This window comes from Talpa europaea (genome assembly GCF_964194135.1).
Source record: "Talpa europaea genome assembly, chromosome: 2".
In the NCBI taxonomy this organism is placed as follows: Eukaryota; Metazoa; Chordata; class Mammalia; order Eulipotyphla; family Talpidae; genus Talpa; species Talpa europaea.
Genome location: NC_140068.1, coordinates 33,625,783 through 33,647,022, shown reverse-complemented (window position 1 = coordinate 33,647,022; position 21,240 = coordinate 33,625,783). Strand labels below are relative to the sequence as shown.

The 21,240-nt window shown below is 34.7% G+C and overlaps 1 protein-coding gene across 3 annotated transcripts in view; it reads right to left on the bottom strand.

Moving 5' to 3' along the window:
• The window catches only part of TBC1D32 (TBC1 domain family member 32), a gene marked incomplete at both ends in the record, with an annotated part of 169,720 nt that overhangs the window by 66,336 nt on the left and 82,144 nt on the right, over positions 1–21,240 (bottom strand). For 2 of the 3 annotated variants that reach the window (XM_084228396.1, XM_084228395.1), the window contains 3 exons: positions 851–944; positions 1,636–1,744; positions 2,665–2,787. In XM_084228396.1, the coding sequence (XP_084084522.1) occupies positions 851–944; positions 1,636–1,744; positions 2,665–2,787 (326 nt within the window). The remainder of the gene's footprint in view (positions 1–850; positions 945–1,635; positions 1,745–2,664; positions 2,788–21,240) is intronic. The other variant, XM_084228397.1, reaches the window with a different exon arrangement.

Here is a 21,240-nt window from a genome sequence, read left to right as displayed (position 1 = left end):
CCTCACCGCCATGTTGATCCGCTAATGCAATTTTTGATCATATATCTTTATATTTCATCCTAGAAATCTCTAGTAACTGAATTTTCATTGCCCTTGGAATGCAATCTAAACACCTCAACTTGAGCTATCTGGGCCTTATTACAGCTAAACTTGGCTTACCTATCTAGTCTCATCTTTAATCAATCTTAACCTCATATTGCTAATCTCAGACATCCTGGAACCACTCACAGTTCTCTAAATCTAATTTGCTCCTTTTCTGCTATTTCCTCTGTCAAAAACACTCTCTTGTTACTGAGAAAGCAAATTCTTGTACTTCATGTCTCAATAAAGACAAACTTTCTTTGGACAGGTTTTCTACTTATGTACTAGGCAGCAGGCTACAGAGTTGACTATTTAGTCCTAACATATTATGCTATCATATAATTATCTAATTACTTAGAAGTGCTTTCTAAAAATTTATGAACTACTCTAAGGTGGATACGATGATTTTTATTTTATTTATGTAATTTATCTGATTATATTTCAAGTTTTGACCACACAGGATATATGTATGACACACAGATACTAAAAAATATTACTCTATTGAATAGGGTTCTATATATCTAAAACTTTAACAAGTAAAGTTGCTACTTCATTTTTCAACCAGAAAGTTTCTGGTAAGAATTACCTGCCATCATACAAATAGAAATATAATAAAATGAAAAATTACAAAGAAATAGGTATAAATATATCCACATATACAAGCCAATGAAAAACAGTACTAATCTCCCTTCATAATACTTTTGTCTTTTTTCAAATTATAACAACAAAAGCACTAAAATAACATAGCAGTTGATGGTAAACATTTTACCTAGTTTTAGATCAGCATTTCTTGTGATTTCTGACAGATAGCAGCTTGGTAAAGGATATGACGAAAACATAGGCCAAGGATATGGGTCATCACTCTAAAAAAGATGCAAGACAGCTTTAGGATGTTTTAAAATATTGAATTTTAAGGCTATTTGAAATATCATTAATTGATTTTTGTTTCATAAATTCTAGAGTTGCAGCCTAACTAACACAAAGCAATTTGATAGAATTCAATACTCAAATGGATAATAAATAAAATAAAATGTAATAGAAACACATTAATCAGCACTGAAAACAAATATATGTCAACTTCTTCTAACAACCAGGGATGATAATAATGGTTTTAGTATTTTTTTATGAAAAGAAAATTACAGTCTTTAAAAGATACCTATTTTTCCTATATAGCCCACAAAACAGTTTTTCTTATGCTGTCAATCATATTTATCTCATCTGTCCCAGGGACAAAACCAAAATGTGCTTAACAACAATAAAAAATAACAAAACCCTTTAAGAAAAAGCTAAACTCTACAGTAGAGTTGATGGAAAGAGCAGTATTTAAAGTTTCCAATTAAATACAAAAAGAAAATTACAACTTTTTAATAAAACATCATACTCTACAACACACTAGCTCTTGCCAAGAATGCCATTTTCATTTGAAAATCTTTACTTGCATCATAAAGTTTTTCTAATCACAAAATTTGATAGGTGTTTAATATCACTTAAGTTGGCTATTTTGTTTAAAAACATGTTCAGGAAAACATACCCCTTACTTTCTACTTCACTCACCTTCTGTAGCATCCTTGGAGGTAAAATTCGCTCCATGGGCCCACCAATAAGATTTATTCTAACAAGAACATGATTTCTCTCTACTGATAAGCCATCAATTATAAAATTCCTGAAAAAAAATATTGATTTTGTTATCTTTAAAAAAGAATTGATGGTAATATAATTAATACAAAAAGATGAATGGGATTAATAAATGAGTATGTCCTTGATAAATGTTACTTCATTTGAAGAAATGGAAATGAGACATGCATTAATTCCATAAAGACTTTAATAATCATATTTTTAGGCAAGGTTCTCTTAACTCTAAACACAGTGTCTTAAATTCAAAATCAAATAATTCCTTTTGAGCAGCCTCCACACCCACCTTATGCAGCTCTTCACACCATCCTTCTATAACTAACCTACAGCATCCAGATTATGGCTTGGATGGCTTTAATATTTTAAGACCTAGCTAGACTAGATACACACATTTTTTTCCCTTTAATTACAGACAGGAAAACAATGCCTGTTATTGAATGTGCATGCAATAAAATGTCAGTCAAACTGAGACAATGGCAAATTTGATATAATAGAAAAAAATCATGATACTACCATAAATTCATTTTATAATAATCAGAATTTATGATTACAAACATAAAATTAAGAAATAAAACATTCTACAGGGAACACAAAATTCAGAAGTTTTGTTTAATGGATCATCTTATATGAAATCTGACCTTAAAAGTAACACAATCTCCTGGAACATTAATGAAGTGAGAGCTTAACTGAAACGAAACAAAACCAAAACAACTAAAACAAAAAAGTCTTAGAAAGCAGTCCTCTGTAAGCCCTAAGAACATCTATCACAATCTTTCTGTGATGTTTATGAGATAATTGCTTTTCAGTCCGCTGTTATTTAGAGCTACTGAATTCAGATAGAGGAGAAACATTAAACACACTGCATAGAATATTACTTTCTAACAGAGCATCTGTAGAGAAATCTGTTGTTATCATGTCTTAATAGTTTTTTTTGTTGTTTGTTTGTTTTACCTGTGGCTTTCAGAGGTCTCTAAGACATTTTCTTCTTGAGCATTCAGTAACATTTCAGATACTTGATATTGAGCCTCTAACAGGAGAAGAGTGTCTAGATCGCAGCATATCACACTTAATAACCTATAAAAATAGGAAATAAAAGGATAGATTTTAATAAAATAATCCTAAAGTTTGTAAACTTGCTTGGAGTCTCAAAGTAATATATCACCTATACATGGAAATACACATTTTGTAAGAAAAATCATGTAGTTAAGACTAATTATTTTAGAAGTATTTTTAATCATTTTGAATAGTAATCAACTTCACAAACTCTTCCTATTGAAATGTTATTAAAAGATCAAGGTAATTTCAAATCTTTATTTTAAAAATATTAGCTAAATCAAAACGAACAGTAAATTTTCTTCTCAACTGCTACGTAATTTAAAAATTCATTAGGGAATATTAACAAATCCATTAAAACTATAATTTCTACCACTTTTCATTCAGCAATTAATCACAGAAAGAACAAAAGAATTATTTTGCCACCAGTTCAGGAAATATTGATTAGGTAAATGTCAATGGCTAACTTTATAATTGTTGTATCAAGCTGAGAACACCTAAACATATTGATCTCTCCTAAGTTTACTAGAAGACAGACAAGCAGAAATCAAGTGGTTGCTACTGTGATAAAAGAGGATGCACACTGCGCTATCTATGAAATACTATTGCCAAGATAATTGAACCTCACTATTAATTTATAGAAAATACAAGAATCAGAAAAATATGCTGAGACCCCCACAAGGAAGAAATAGTCAAATCTAGAAATGGAAACTCTTAACATATTATTAGATTACTTCTTCAAGAAAAAAAAAAAATGGCTTAACAGGAGGGACTAAAAGAATTCGTAATTTTTTTACCAAGAAAATGGGAAGCTTTTGTTTTGTTTTGATTTCAATTTTAGCAAAAACTGTACAAGTATATTTTTGAGTCAGAAAAATATGGGATAGGTACTATATAAAGAAGATCAGAGAATCAGCATTTGGGTAAGATGTTTAAGTGGCACCGTGGTAATTATAAAAAATAGGTTCTTCTGTGTTAGAGATACATACTGAATCAATCATAGGTAAAATGACATTGGAAATTTGCTTTATTTTTAAAAAATGAATATAGGAGGTGAAATCTAAAACTAAGGTTGAAAAATACTGATAACTGATAAATACGAGTGAAGGGTACACAAAAAGTTCATTATACTATTATTCATTGACTGTTTTATATGTTTAAAAATTCTGATTAAAAAAAGTACATAAAAAGATAAGGTGTAGGAGATAATGGGTGGCTATGGTAGATTGAGTCGTTAGGAAAGGTTTCTCTGAAATGTGGCATTTGAGGAAACAAGAAATTCCAGAAGAACCCAACCTTCTGATCACAAACACATCTACTGATATATCTTAGAGATACATTCAAACATGAGCACAGTGATCTATGTACAAAAATACTTATTGCAGGGAGGTATTTAAATGTCTTGGTTTCATTTTTACATGGTATACTATGCGTTTTGATAAAAAACAAAACATTCAAGGTTATTAAGTAAAAAAGGAGAGTCACAATGCACTATGTATAGAGGTCTTTGAATAAGAAATGGCAAAATATTTGAATGTATACATAAATACATATTAGAACAAATAATTTACGTGCATTAGAAAATGTTATGTAAATATATCAAATCAAGACATTATAATCTACACAATGTTAGATATTAATCATAATCTCAGTAGAAAATAATTTAATAAAGCAATGATCTCCAATAAACTCTCTACACAAAGTAGAGATACATAAAAAGAGAGAAGAAACAGCAAAGCAATCAGAAAAGAAAGCATGAACTGGCAGAATTAAGGAAAGAAGTACAAGAATTAAACTGTTATAGAAATAAAGCACAATTGGAAATGGCAACAAAAGAGCAGACATTAAAAATATAAATGGTACAGGGGAACAAATGACAACAATGTAGAAAATACAATGGCAATAAAGAGATTACACTATCAATTTCTTGAAGAGAGAAATGGAATACTTAACACCTTTAAAGATATTAGTCAAGAAATTCTTTCTGAAATAAAAGAAGCCCTGAATTGAAGTATATAATAAATACACACACATATATATATAAACACAAGTATGTAACACTTCCCAGTGTAAACTAAACCATAAGAGTCAATACTCTAGTAAAATTACTGGACTTAGAGAGAACCATTAGGATATTTGTGGGGAAATTTCAAATCACTGTAAGTGTGGGTGGGCATCGGGAGTATATCAAGCTGTTCTCAGGTATATCCACAGCAACATTCAATAGCAGAAAAAACAATGGGACAACACTGGGAGAATGCCTAACACCATCAGCTATTAAACTATTACAAAGCTGTAATATTTTTTAAAAAGTGTGGTAATGACACACAAAAGAAAATCCAGGGCCTTCCCTGGTGTTGCAGCGGTTGAGCTCTGGGCTATGAGGCTGTCCGCAGCCTCTGCAGCGCCAGTTCGTTCCCCGGCTGCCGGCGAGGGTCTCACCAAAAAAAAAAAAAAAAAGAAAGAAAAAGAAAATCCAGACATAGACTCAAACATATCAAGTAAATTTTATATTATGTCAAGAGCAGATATCCAGCTTAATTGAATATGTGAACCAAAAGGAAGAAATATCATTGATGACTAGCAATGTTCTATTAAAAAATAGAAAAGATCAAGTCATCAACTAAGATATAAGGCTTTAAGTTATTTAGGTTTAGGGAGAATCTAGTGATGTTCCTACTTTCTTTACATTACCTAATCAGTGAACAGGTAATGAAAATGACCTTAATGTTTTCTGGTGTATGACTTGAAAGAAGGGGTCTATCGGATCTAGATGGACAATGAAACGATCCAGGGAGAATTGAAGCAACTTAAAAAGCAATACATGCCTGGACCAAATTTTCCTCATTAGAGAATGAACAAATAAAACCTTAACAAATGATGTAAGACTTTTAAAATCCTGCAAGTACTAAGAATAATGTAAAGCTTAGAAAATTGGATCCTACAGTAAATTTAAAGACTTGCACATGATGACCAAGTACAGTTCATTCCAGGAAGAAATATACAGTTTAATATTAAAACATCTCCTGATGTAATTCATAACATCAATATGCAGTAGAAGAGAACCATATAATCATTTGACCAGGAGCTTAAAAGCTACTTGATTTAAGACCCACCATGTATTCTCTATTCCCTGTCCTCTAAAATATTCTAAGTTAATTAAAGATAACTTACTTCATTAATTTGATTTAAAAAACAAATTTATCTCAATGTAAGAGCTAAAAGCATAAACAGGAAATGTAGTCCCATTAAGGTGATGAGGAAGGGAAAATTGTCCATTACATTATTCAACATCATTCCAGAAGTTTAAGTCAATGCAAAATAAACAAAAAAGGAACAGCAAAATAAAGAGGCATGGTGTCTGAAAGAAAAGAAAATGTTGCTTACTACAAAATGGTAAAACTCAATTTGGAAACCAACACTTCTTGACATAAAATTTAACTTAATTTTAGGAGCCATGGTTGAATACCTAGTAAATCCCAATCACTGTAAGTCCCAAATACACAAAAATTTTGGCTGTATGAAAGGCAAAACACTGGTGGAGGGGACTACACAATGAACAACATAAAAAAATTAAACAAAACACAGCAAGAATACAGCTAAAGCAGGGAAGTGAATAGGGACTTCTAATAGGGGGCAGTAAGGCTAGATCACAAGCCAATTTTAAATAAGTTAGGAAAGACATCAACAGGGTGACACTTCAGTAAGGCCCTAAAAGAAACAAGAGCATGCTAAGAAGTTATCTGGTGTAAAAATGTTTAGGGCCCAGCACAACTCAAGCAAAGTAAAATGAGAGCATACCTGGCAAGCTTGAAGAATGATAAGGAAGCTAATGTAGTTAACGTGGAATAAGCAAGGCAGAAGTAGTAGGAGATAAGGTCAAAGTAATATTGGGGGTCCAGATGACACAGAACTCTATAAGATGGTTAGGATAACTCTGAATTTTTCTTTGCTGACATGAGAAACCACTAGAGTATGATTTTGTCCTACTGAGAAACCCTGTAAGTATAAGACTGCGATGATCTGATTTATGGGCTCACTCTGGCTGCTATGTACAGAATAGGCTAGACTTATGCAGGGGAAGAATTAGATGTCATAGCAAAAAATCTACAGCATTAATTTACATCAGCTTAAAACAGGATAGTGAGTAGAGGATAGAATAGCTCTGTGGTAGACAGACTCTTAGGCATCCTCTTGGTGCTCATGTGCATGTGATTCCCTTTCTCCTAAAGGTAGGCAGGGTCTGTGTATTTACAATAAACCAAACTCAGAACAACTCAAAAGTCCACTAACATTATAGCAAAACACAGTATTTCCACATGAAAGAGTACTATACATCAATGAAAATAAATTAAAATATGTGAAACAGTCATCTTAGAAAACATAATGAGACACAGAAAAGGTCAAATCAGATAAAATAGGATAGACAGAATATAACATTAATGGAAAGCATAATTTAAAATATTCTTTAGGAATACATGATTAGATAATATACAAAGTAAACCCCAATTTTAAGTGCTATAAAAGCACTATTGGGAGCAGAGAGGGAATCATGATCAAAAAAATACATAGTGGTTGGAAGTTCTCTCCATTTGCTTGATTGGAATTATATGAGACATTTATTTTACAACAGTTTGTTAAGATGTATGTTTATATTTTACTCAATATTTATATTTTTAAGACCTCATAAAAAAGTTATGTGTTATGCTAGGATGGGTAGTGGGGAAAATATATCATATCTACAAGGAGTATAAATGTATAGTCAACAAATGAACAAACTCAGAATTTTAACAAAAGAATACATAGTTTAATGATTATGTATATTCTTGCAAGACTTGATAACTTATGCTATTCACTACTCAATTATGTAATCATCTAATAAACAGATCTTAATGGCTTATTAATTATGCTAGCATATTTGTATAAGCTAGCAGCTATACTAAACAAGGAATAGAAGCCATTTGAGTTTTTAGCCTAACCATAATATTAGGACTAGGTTTACAAAGTGAATAGAAGGGTGCAGATTTCCACACTTAAAGACCAATGAGCAGAAAAATATTTTTCAAAACTTATATATTTTTAGGTTCTAAAAAATATCACCAAGTTTAGTTTTTGTTAGCTCCAATTTCTAAAGTTATGGAAAAAATCTGCTGCTTATTTCATATATAAAGCAATCTGGTTATATCAACAAGTATTCCAGGGCCTCCCCGGTGGCGCAGCGGTTGAGCACTGGGTTGCGAAGCTGCCCGCAGCCTCTGCAGCGACGGTTCGATCCCCGGCTGCTCCCCGGCCACCGGAGGAGGGTCCCACATGGCGCGCAGACCTCTCCTGCTGCCCATTGCTCCCCTCAGCAGTGTACTTCGGTCCTTCTGCCTGCTCTGCTCCCCGCTCTGGCTCTGGTGAATTCTCTCACCCTCCCGCGCTTCTGACTGTACCCAGTGCTTGTATAAATAAATAAATTAAATTTAAAAAATTTTTGAAAAAAAAAAAAAGAAGTATTCCAAAGAAAGTTGATTATCCAAGATAAATGCAAATTCATTGACAAACTAAATAAAAGTTTTGAAGGTATATTTTCAGTTTTTTTATGGAAAAGGGTAAACTATTAATAATTTAGTTTTACATAAAAAGAGTAAGTACACAGGTAAATTTCAAAAGTGTGTCTGTGTTTGTATATATGTGTCTCACAATACAGTCAGAAATAGATTGCTTTCACTTACCCCAGACACAAATATTCTTAGGTTATACATATATTTTATTTTTATCAAAATAAGAGAAATTTTTATACATCAAAAGACATAACAATAAAGACCTCAGCTTTTCCTTTATTTCCTACTTCATACAATGAATATACGTACAAATATTACTTATATGTGATTGAGAATGAACTGAGAAGGAATGAAATTTGTGCTAACACTGGAGAGATTCCAGTCTCTGTTAAGGAAGAGGGTAGGAGCATTTTGTGAGTAGGAAATTATACTGTGCAAGTGAAAAAGAATGTTATCAGTATTGCTGCTGTTTGGAGCTTCAGAGTTCTAAGGTTTGAATAACTCATTATTTAACGTATTTAAAATACCGGGCACATGGTAAATATAGTTGTATGTATTTGTCTTTACCATTATATTTTTGTAAGAACAACTGTGAGATAAATTGTTAGATATCTAGGAAAAACTAAGTAAATAAAAAAGTGCCTTACTAATGCCAAAAAGAAAAAAAATTTTGAGATGAAAGGAAATCAAATCATATTATATATCTTGAACTAGAAGAGAATAACATTTAAGACACAGAAGACAAAAGCAATTCCCAGGATAATGGTGAAGGGAAATCTCAGGAAGGTTGACATATATGGCCCAAAGATCCTCTGGTGAAAATGAAATAGGGTGATACATAAGTAAAAAGGACAAATGATTACCTGATGTTCCTTAGCTTATTGAGAATTTATGTTTTCACATATATGACAGGATATGTTCCCTGCTCTCAAGAATTTGAAAATCTTGAGACTATAAAACATGATTTTAAATATTGATTGCAAGGTACTTTGGCATTTCTGTTGTAAAGCACTATAATGCATGGATTAGGCATTACATTCTCTGGAATCAGGATACATGGATCCAAACGCCAACTTCACTATTTAGTCACTTCAAACAAATGACTTAACTTCTCTGTGACTCTGAGTCATTTGTGAAAATAGAAATAAAAAGAGTACCTATTTCATGGGGCTGTTCTGAAATTAAAAGACTTAAATGTGAAATCAGTATCAGGGACATAATGAGTATCCTATAGTGATTAAGCAGTAGCAGAGGTATTATTTTTAAATATATATGCATAATTATATATAGCATATAGTATTATGCATAGTATTATATAGTATCTAGTATTATGTATCTAGTATTATGTATAGCATATGGTATTACATATAGTTTATAGTATTACATATTTAGGATAGTCTATGAGCTTATTATTGGTAGATGCAGTAAAAATGAAGCAGAAAAATCATGCAATTATTGAATTCAGGAAAAATACTGGGAAAAAGAAATATAGTCATAGTATATTATATGGTTAATAGATGAGTAATATTTATATAGATCTTATATGTGTGCTTTAATACATTAATCAATAAAGCAGAGAGAAGGAGAAAGCAGAGGAGAGCTAAATACAAAACTTCTAAATCTCTAAAAACAAGAGAAAAGGTCTAAAATTCAAAAATTAAAGCATGTAGTATAAACATTTAAAAATCTGGAGGTAAATACCCTAAAACACAATTTGAGGAGTAAACAACGGCAGTCTGAGGAGAGGAACTTGGGAGTGAGGAAGACTGGCCAGAAGATTATTCCTCATTCTTAAAAGTTTTCCATATTATTTGACTTTTTCGAACTATGCACATTTATACTTTAATAAAAATAAAAAAGGTGCTTGGTAGATGTCACACAGACCATAAACTAATATTTTCTTGAGTTTGCTCTGCCAATAAAGGTAAATACAGATTCTGTGCTAGAAGCAGAAAGTAAATCTAGTAGACATAGAATCTGGACCTTTATTCAGTCCTTTGGTCTTGCTCAAATAGATTAAACAAAAACAAATATGTGTTTTCTGAGTTCCAAGTTGTCTTTAAAATTCTGCCTTATTGAACTGATTTGTAATGTAATGAAAGTAAACCAATATGATTTAATTTTTGTCATAAAGGAAAATATTTTGGGTAAAGAAGTTATGAAAACTGAAATAAAACTCCTCCTTCCTGTGTAAAGGATTTAGGTTTAACATAGAAGATTGGCATTACTGACTTATAAAAAAGGAAATATATGTAAGTCAGTGTATTTTTTGTGATTAAAAAAATCAAAGCAGAGTAATATTCCATTGTGTATATGTACCACATCTTCTTGATTCAGTCATCTATTTTTGGGCATTTGGGTTGCTTCCACAGCAGGAAAAAGACTAATTAATACAAAGTAAAAATCAAAATCAATAAGCAACTATAAACCAGAGACACTATGGGTCGGGGTGGGGGAGGAAGAGGAAGGATTAGGGTCAAAATAAGGGGGGGTGTGCAATTGCATGGAGAATATAACCAAAATGAAAATGCATACATTGTACAAAAATGAAAAATGATGTAAGAATTATATAAAATAAAATATTAAAAAAATCAAAGCATACATAGAACTCTATGGCAAAGAATTATTAACCATGGTCATTCCAGATTTCTAAGACTTACCTATATATCATTAGGAGCCCTAAAATATAACTGCAGAACTGAGGTAACTAGAGGGAGAGGGGCAGGACAAAAGGGAGAGGGAATCCAGTGGTCTATGGTGATGGTGCTGTGATGGTGGTGGGTGTTGTGTGGTAACTTACTTTTGAAGACGTATTAACCTTTTCTCTAAATCATATACAATATTATAAACAATGTTACTTCACTAAGAATTAAAATTAAAATTAAAAAAAAAAATCTAAGTGGTAATTGCTCTAAACATCTAGCAATATATTGTCACACACATTAAGAATGCTAACATTAATATTCATTTTATATTAGTGGTATAAATTTATATGATCCATTATAGTTATTTATATTATATAAATACACTAATTAAGGGCTATTTAGGCATTGGAAATAAAACACTCATAGCTTGTTATTCTATAACTACAAATAATTTACAAACAGCCAATTTATCACTTTAACACTATGCATCTCCCCAGGAGACAAGTCAATATATCTTTAAATATGCACCACTAAGCATGATTAGCATAACCTAGTTATAATCAATAGAACAGTCCACAGTCAGATTATGTTTGTTATCAATGTGATCAGGATATAAGGTGCACCTTCTTACACTAACCATGCTGTGAGTGCTCTGTAAAGTCCTGTGTCAGTGCTGTCCTGAGGAAAGCCCATGTCCTAAGCAAACCAAGATGCTAAGAGCTTTACATTTGATCCTTATGCCCAACTATCAACAAAAAGATTCAGACATTGTTTTGCCTCAGATGCAAAGGGAATCTCCCAGTTTAAAGGGGAAGTGGACATTTATATCATTGCAAAGTTGGATTTTAAAATACCACATACTTTTTCATCACTCAGTCCTCCCATCCTTTCTCCCCTTATATTATACTCTGGTGATTTAAAACTTGCAAAATCAGGGCCTCCCTGGTGGTGCAAGGGGTTAAGACACAACCTATGAAGCTATCTGCAGCCACTGCAGCATGAGTTTGATCCCACACCAGGGAGCTACCCACATGGCATAGCAGACCTCTCCTGTCTCTCCTGCTGCTCCCCTCAGCAGTGTATTTCAGTCAATCTGCCTGTTCTGCTCCCCACTCTGTCTCTGGTGAATTCTCTCACCCCCCACCCCACACCTCTGGCCTGCACCCCAGTTCTTGTATAAATAAATGAATCTTTAAAAAGAAAAATTCAAGGCCCCGCCCTGGTGGCCCAGAAGTTGTCTCAGCACTATCACTGTTATTACCTAAGTTCGATGCCTGTCAGGGAGCTAACCCACAAATAGTGCAGCAGACTGCTCCTGTCTGGCCTACTGCTCCCCTCAACAGCGTACTTCAGCAGATCTGCCTATTTTGCTCCCCACTCTGTCTCTGGTGAATCCTCTCACCCCCTGCACCTCTGGTCTACATCCCAGCTCTTCTACACAAAATTAAAAATAAATAAAAATTGCAAAATCATGACTTAAAAGTCTGTAATTGACTCATTCTATAAACCTTAGGACCAGGAATTTAGAATTTTAATGCTTAACAACAAAATACAGTATACATGGAGTCTGGAACAACACCTCATAATCATACATTTTAATAGCTCTTCAACAAAAGATACTAATATTCAAATTAGACAGGTTAAATAAAACCTATAGTCTCACATGATTTCATGTCAATAGGTACACATAGCAAATAAGTTAGAAATTCAAATTAGAATCTGTGACACTTAAGGTAATACCAAGTTAGTATCCATTATAACACTCCTAAGTTAAAAAGAAATTTGTTTCTTTAATGCTCAGCACATAGAAATTTATCTTAAAAACACATTACTGAATTTCAATTCATTTCTGCATATGAAAGTCAATGTGTCCTTAATGTGAATGTTTATTTGTACTATTTGAAGGAATACAATTTTAGAAATTGAGACTAATCCCTTTGTTTTGAAAGATGTCTTGAATATGGTGAATCACCCAGGAGTTTACTAATAACCAAATCAAATCTTACCAACAGAAGAATAACAATTCTGTTCTTAATCACTATATCCTTTGAAATGACAATTTTTAAGTATCCTATCATTGTGAACCGGTGCCCCGGGTATCTGGAATGATTCTCTGCAGTTTAAACCTAGCTGCCTGTCATCTCTATTTGAAGGAATTCCAAACATGTTCTTTGTTTGTCTCATACATGCAGTTACAAATCTCTTCTCTATATCCTGTCACTCACGTATTTCTAACATTCTAAATACTTCTCTATAATTTACAGAATTTGTTGCAATGCATACAACTTTTCTACAAATTAAATTTTTTATGAATGCTGCAATCAAATACATTATACATAGGTATATCTTACTTAAATTTTACTCTTCTAACACAAAAGAGTTCCTTCTGATCAGTACATACAAACTAGCTGGCAGAAATGAGATGCCCAATACTCTGCCTGCCGGTCAAAATCAAGAGCCATGAATTATGCACACAATTACCACCATCCCCAAATCTTAGTTTGATTTTGATACTCACATAAACATACTGAGAAGGGGAAAGGGGAGCAGGATCAGTTTGTCAATACCCCTTTTTGAGCAGCACAGGATGAGGGACTGTGTAAAGAACTTGCATACTTGCTCTGGGCACCAACTTCCTATCTCGGTGTCAGAAAGTGCTCTGGGATTACTGAAGCTGGAGGTTAGCTTGGACTATTGCAAGTGCACACAGTGTAAAGGTTTTGGGACACAGTGAGTGTGCTGAACTTGCATGGTATACAGATCCAAATGCCCAAATAAAATTTAGACAAATGACCAAGGAAATTTTAGGGATAGATATACAGATAGGTATAGGGTGAGTTAATAACAAAATGAGAAAAGAAACTACCACAGGAGAAAAAAAAATAAGAAAAAGGATAAAGACAGTCTGTAGAATTCAACTGAAAAGTAGAGGAGGATAAAGAAGAATCAGCAAAAGCAACTTGACAAAAAGATTCAAGAAATGAGAGAGAACAAAGTTCAAAAAGACCCCCCTCCCAAAATCATATAGTAATATAGTACTTAGGAATGCAATAAATATTTTCTGAATGAACAAATACATGAAAGGAAAAAGTATAAATAGTGGGTAGAACATAAAATGGTATAGAAAAATAGTATAGAGAGGTCAAGTAAAATGAATCATAAAAAGAACAGAAATACAAAATCTTCAACAAATGGCCATTCTTTATTAAGCCCATCTTTAAGAATTTGTTGTGCAGGGCCTCCCTGGTGGTGCAAGGGGCTAAGCACCTCACTATGAAGCAATCTGCAGCCTCTGCAGCATGAGTTTGATCCTGGCTGGCCAGGGAGCAGCCCACATGGTGCAGCAGACCTCTTATGGCTCGTCCTCTGCTCTGAGCCCTCAGCAGTGTGTTTTGGTCAGTCTGCCTGTTCTGTTCCGTGCTCTGTCTCTGGTGAATCCTCTCACCCCCCCTGCATCTCTGGCCTGCACCCCAGCTCTTGTATGCACAAATAAATAAACCTTAAAGAAAAAAAGAATTTGTTGTGCAAAAATAATTATGGGGGTAGACACATTCATAGATATAGGTGATTTTAAAAAGTTAATCTACATGTCTAAAACCAGAAAATAGGATTTCATCCATGTATTGGAATATTATTCAGTCTTTTAAAATTACTGTATAGATGAACATAAGTATGAAAGAATTTAAAACAAGCAAGAAAGGAAACTTTAAAGCAACATAACTCCTGTTTTTCAAAAAAAAAATTTGCAGCAAAGGTTGAAAAATACAGGCTTAATTGGACTAAGGTAGTTATTCAATGGTAGGATAATGTGAATTATTTTATTTTCTAATTACTCTATATAAACAGGAATTCTTTGAAGAATATTGACTTAGTTCCTGATGTTTTCAATTAGGAAAAAATCATTTAGGGCCTCCCTGGTGGCACAAGGGGTTAAGCACAGCACCATGAAGCAATCTGCAGCTTCCACAGCACAAGTTCGATCCCTGGCCGGCCAGGGAGCAACCCACATGGCACAGCAAACCTCTCCTGACTCGCCCGCTGCTCCCTTTAGCAGTGTATTTCAGTCAGTCTGCCTGTTCTGTTCCCCACTCTGTCTCTGGTGAATCCTCTCACACACACACCCCCATGCCGCATCTCTGGCCTGTACCCCAGCTCTTATATGCAAAAATAAATAAATCTTAAAAAAAAAGAAAATATCATTTCATTACTTTCTTCAATTAACTTCATAAAAGATAATTAAATATTGGATATGTTTGTATGTCTGTTCATGCACATGTATATACAAATTATAAAATGTGGATTTAAGCCAGTTTATAATTTCTGTTATTGAAAAGATTATAAGAGATAATTTTGAAATTATTACTTATTACTAATATTAATCAAATTTAAGTACAGTTAACATCTGGGTAACTGGGAATAGAAAATTTGGTGATTTGTTTAAAGGTTATTAATATTTTTCTATGTTTTAGAAAATGAAACCATTTCTAAAGTGAACTTATTTTTTATTTTTTTATTTTTTTTTTTTTAATAAATTTTATTGTTATATTCCCCATACAATTGCAGCCCCGCCATTCTGACCCCAATCCCTCCCCTCCCACCCCCGCCCCCCTAAAAGTGTCTCTGGTTCATAGTTTTTTGTTGATTTTGATTTTCACTTTCTTATAGTTATTCATTTTCCTGGTCCCTTATTTAAGTTTTCTAGATTCCTGCTATGAGTGAGACCATCCGGTATTTTTCTTTTTCTTTTTGGCTTATTTCGCTGAGCATGATCCCTTCCAGCGCCATCCATGTTGCTGCAAATTGCATGTATTTATCTTTTTTGAATGCTGAGTAATATTCCATGGTATATATGTACCACATCTTCTTGATCCAGTCATCTATTTTTGGGCATTTGGGTTGTTTCCAAAGCTTAGCTATTGTAAACAGTGCTGCTATAAACATAGGGGTGCAGGTGTTCTTTGGAATTGATGTTTCTGTGTCCTTTGGGTAAATACCTAGGAGTGGAATTGCTGGATCATATGGAAGCTCTATGTTTAGTAGGTCCAGAAATCTCCATACAGCTTTCCACAATGGTTGGACCAGTTTGCACTCCCACCAACAGTGCAGAAGAGTTCCTTTTTCTCCACACCCTCGCCAACATTTGTTGTTGCTAGTTTTTTTAATATGTGCCATTCTCACTGGTGTAAGATGGTATCTCATGGTAGTTTTGATTTGCATTTCCCTGATGACAAGTGATGTTGAACATTTTTTCATATGCCTGTTGGCCATTTGCATTTCCTCTTCAGAGAAGTTTCTTTTAAGCTCTTCTGCCCATTTTTTGACTGGATTATTTTCTTTGTTGTTGTTGAGACTCATCAGCTCTTTGCAGATTTTTGTGATCAGTCCTTTATCATTAGTGTTGGGTGCAAAAATGTTCTCCCAGTTGGTGGGGTTTCTCTTTGTTTTTGTTATTGTCTCTTTTGCTGTGCAAAAGCTCTTTAATTTGTTGTAGTCCCAGCTGTTTATCTTTGCCTTCACTATCACTGCTTTGGGTGATGTGTCTGTAAAGATGTCTTTGATGTGCAAATCACGTAGTGTTTCGCCTATATTTCCTTCTATATATTTTATGGTTTCAGGTCTTATGTCTAGTTCTTTAATCCATTTTGAGTTGATTTTTGTGTATGGTGTGAGGTAGTGGTCAAGCTTCATTCTTTTGCATGTAGCGACCCAGTTTTCCCAGCACCATTTATTGAACAAACTTTCTTTGCTCCAATGCATATTCTTTGCTCCTTTGTCAAAGATTAGTTGACCATAAATCTGTGGGTTTATTTCTGGATTTTCTATTCGATTCCATTGGTCTGTATGTCTGTTCTTGTTCCAATACCATGCAGTTTTGATGATTATGGCTTTGTAGTATAGTTTGAAGTCTGGGAGTGTGATGCCTCCATTCCCTTCTTTTTTTTTCAGGAGAGCTTTGGCTATTCGGGGTTTTTTGTGATTCCATATGAATTTCATCAATAATTGTTCTATTTCTTTGAAGAATGACATTGAAATTTTGATTGGAATAGCATTGAATCTGTATATTGCTTTTGGTAGGATGGCCATTTTAATAATGTTTATTCTTCCAATCCATGAGCAAGGGATGGCTTTCCATTTCTTTGTGTCTTCTTCTATTTCTTTTAACAGTGTTTTATAGTTTTCTTTGTATAGGTCCTTTACCTCTTTTGTTAGATTTATTCCCAAATATTTGATTTTTTTTTGTTTCAATAACAAAAGGGATGGTCTTTTTGATTTCTTCTTCTTCAGATTTATTGTTTGTGTATAGGAAGGCTACTGACTTTTTCGTGTTGATTTTGTATCCTGCCACTTTACTGAACTGATTGATGAGTTGAATTAGCTTTTCTGTGGAGTTTTTGGGGTTCTCTATGTATAATATCATATCGTCTGCAAATAGTGATAGTTTGACTTCTTCTTTTCCTATTTGGATTCCTTGGATGTCTTTCTCTTGTCTTATTGCCCTGGCTAGGACTTCCAGTATTATATTGAAAAGCAATGGTGAGAGTGGACATCCTTGTCTTGTTCCAGATCTTAATGGAATTGCTTTCAGCTTTTCACCATTGAGAATGATACTGGCTGTTGGCTTGTCATAGATGGCCTTTATGATGTTGAGGTATGTTCCTTGTATCCCCAGAATTTCAAGGGCTTTTATCATGAATGGGTGTTGCACTTTGTCGAAAGCTTTCTCAGCATCTATTGATATTATCATATGGTTTTTATATTTCTTTTTGTTGATGTGTTGGATAACGTTGATTGATTTTCGGATGTTAAACCATCCTTGTGCCCCTGGAATGAATCCAACTTGGTCGTGGTGAATTATCTTATGGATACATTGTTGGATTCTGATAGCTAAAATTTTATTGAGGATTTTTGCATCAGTGTTCATTAGGGAGATTGGCCTGTAGTTTTCCTTTTTTGTGTTGTCCTTGTTCGGTTTTGGTATTAGTGTAATGTTGGCTTCATAGAACGTGTTTGGTATTGTCCCTTCCTTCTCAATTTTTTGGAAGAGTTTGTGAAGGATAGGCACTAATTCGTCTCTGAATGTTTGGTAGAATTCATTTGTAAATCCATCAGGTCCTGGGCTTTTGTTTTTGGGGAGGTTTTTGATTACCATTTCAATTTCGCTAATTGTAATTGGTCTGTTTAGGTGTTCTATTTCTTCTTTATCTAGCTTTGGGTGATTGTAGAGTTGTAGGAATTTGTCCATCTCCTCTAGATTGTTAAACTTGTTTCCATATAACTGTTCATAGTAGTTACTGATTATTCTTTTGATTTCTGCTGTGTCCGTTGTGATTTCTCCTCTTTCATTGATGATCCTGTTTATTTGTGCTTTCTCCCTTTTTTCCTTTGTGAGCCTGGCTAGGGGTTTGTCTATTTTATTGATTTTTTCAAAGAACCAGCTCTTGGTTTCATTGATCTTTTGGATTGTTTTTTTAGTTTCAATTTCATTTATTTCTGCTTTGGTTTTTATTATTTCTTTTCTTCTACTGGTTTTGGGGTTTTTTTGTTGTTCTTTTTCTAGATCTTTGAGCTTCGAGATGAGGTTGTTTCTTTGCGTTCTTTCTTGTTTCTTGATGTGAGCTTCTATTGCTATATATTTTCCTCTTATTACTGCTTTTGCTGCATCCCATACATTTAGGATATTAGTGTCCTCCTTGTCGTTCAATTCAAAAAAATTTTTAATTTCTTCTTTGATCTCCTCATTAGTCCAATGGTCTTCCAGTAGTGTGGTTTTTAATCTCCATGAGGTAGGAAAGTTCCTTGCCTTCTTTTTATGGTTTATTTCTAGTTTGATGCCTTCATGGTCAGAAAAGATGGTTGATATGATTTCAATCTTGGTGTATCTGTTGATGTTTGTCTTGTGCCCCAGTATGTGATCGATCCTGGAGAATGATCCGTGTGCGCTTGAGAAAAATGTGTACTCCGTTTTTTTGGGGTTTAGTGTTCTATAGATGTCTGTTAAGCCTAATTGCTCTAGGTCCTTATTTAGAGCTTTGGTTTCTTTACTTATTTTTTGTCTTGTTGATCTATCCATTGTTGATAGTGGTGTGTTGAAGTCTCCCACTACGTATGTGTTTTCTCTGATGTCTGTTTTCAGAGAGGACAACAGTTGTCTGATATATTTTGGTGCTCCTTCGTTTGGTGAGTATATGTTAATGAGTGTTATTTCTTCTTGAAGTATTGTCCCCTTGATCATAATGTAGTGACCATTGGGGTCTCTTTTTATCTTTTTGAGTTTGAAATCTGTTTTATCTGATATAAGTATAGCTGTTCCTGCTTTCTTTTTTGGTCCATTTGCTTGTAGGATTGTTTTCCATCCTTTAACTTTGAGCCTATTTTTATCTTTTGTAGCTAAATGTGTTTCCTGGAGACAGCAAAAGGTTGGGTTTTGTTTCTTAATCCAGGCTGCAACTCTGTGTCTTTTTATTGAAGAGTTTAGTCCATTTACATTTAGAGTTAATATTGATATGTTAACATCTGTATTTGCCATTGTGTTTGTCTTTCCTTTGATTTTATTTATTTATTCTTTTAATAACTTTTTTTTTTTTGGCCTTCTTTCATTGTTATTCGTCCCTCTGAGGTTCTGGCTTTAGGACTCCTTGTAGTATTTTTTGGAGTGGGGGTTTAGTTGCAATGAAATTCCGGAGTTTCTGTTTGTCTGGGAAGGTCCATATTCTTTCTTCAAAGAGGAAGGAGAGCTTTGCGGGATAGAGTATTCTTGGTTGGCATCTGTTTTCTTGGAGTCTGTTGACTATGTCCCTCCACTCTCTCCTTGCCCGTAGTGTTTCTTCGGAGAAGTCTGATGTCAGCCTGATTGGTTTTCCTTTGAATGTTATCTGTTTCTTCCCTCTTGCCAGCTTCATTATTTTTTCCTTGTCCTGGATTCTTGGGAGCTTTACTATTATGTGTCTTGCTGTATTTTTCCTTTCGTCGTGGAAGTTTGGTGTTCTTCTTGCTTCTTGTATATCAATTTTCGGCTCCTTCTTCACATTTGGGAAGTTCTCTTCAATTATCTCTTTGAATATTTTCTCTGTTCCTACATCTCTCTCCTCTCCTTCTGGTATTCCTATAACTCTTATATTTCCTTTCCTCATGGAGTCAGATAGTTCCCGAAGTCTTTCTTCGTTCTTTTTCCTTCGTACTTCTCTTTCCTTTTCTGTTTTGGTTCTTTTTATTTCTGTGTCTTCAAGATTACTTATTCGTTCTTCCATTTCATCTATTCTGCTTTCATTGCTTTTCCCAGAATTCTTTAGTTCTTCCATTAATTCTTTGATCTCCTGCATTTCTTTTACTTCCCTCTTTAGGGACTCAATTTCTTTCTTCTGACCATTGTTTTCCCTCTCTAGGGACTCAATTGCATTCTTCTGATCGTTGATTATTTTTCCCTTATCATTGTTTTCCTTTATGACTTCTGTCAGTTTTTTAATCACGGCAATTTTAAATTCTCTTTCTGGAAGGCTCAGAAATTCTTCCAAGTTATTGTCTTTGCAATCTGGGGGCTGGCTTTCTTTTTGTGGTGTGCTTTTTCTCTGGAGAGTTGCTAGGTTGCGTGTGGTTCTTCTCCTCCCTACTGTCTGTTTTCTAATTTGCCGTATGCGTTGGGACACTGTGTTGTTGGGACTGGCCGGCATCTTGGGTGGGCTTCTCTGTTCCCCTCTGGTTCTTCCAGGAGTCATCTGTCAGTTTCAAGCAGCCTTTACTGGAGAAAGGTCCCTGTTCTAAAATGCCGATGTGGGGACACACTCCCCTGTGCGCCTGTTCTGCCCCGGCGGTGGGTTCCTGCTCCCCTCTGGGCTTGGACTGCAGGCCAGAGGGGGTCTGGCGTGGGCGAACTTCCCCCGCTCACCTCTGGCTCCTGAGGAAGCCTTCTGCAGGTAGTCTTTACTGAAGAAATGTCCCTGTTCTAAAATGGTGATGTGGGACACACTCCCTGCGCGTCTGGTCTCAGGCACACTCTTCTGCGCGCCTGGTCTGCCCCGGCTGTGGGTGCTCGCTCTCCCTGTGGGCTCAGACTACTTGTTCGGAAGGAGCCCGGTGTGGGCTAACTCCCCAGCTGGCCACTAGCTCCTTCAGTAGCCTGTGCTGGGGTCAAGTCGCTAGGTGGCGCCAGAGATCTCTCCTAGAGCCCTTGGGGAGCTGATTTTCCACCCCGTGGGACAGGGAGCAGAGCGGGGATGGTAGGGTACACCTCAACGGCTTTGGGGTGCTGTGTCTGCCTTGTGCCCCACCGTCGTGGGGAACCCACG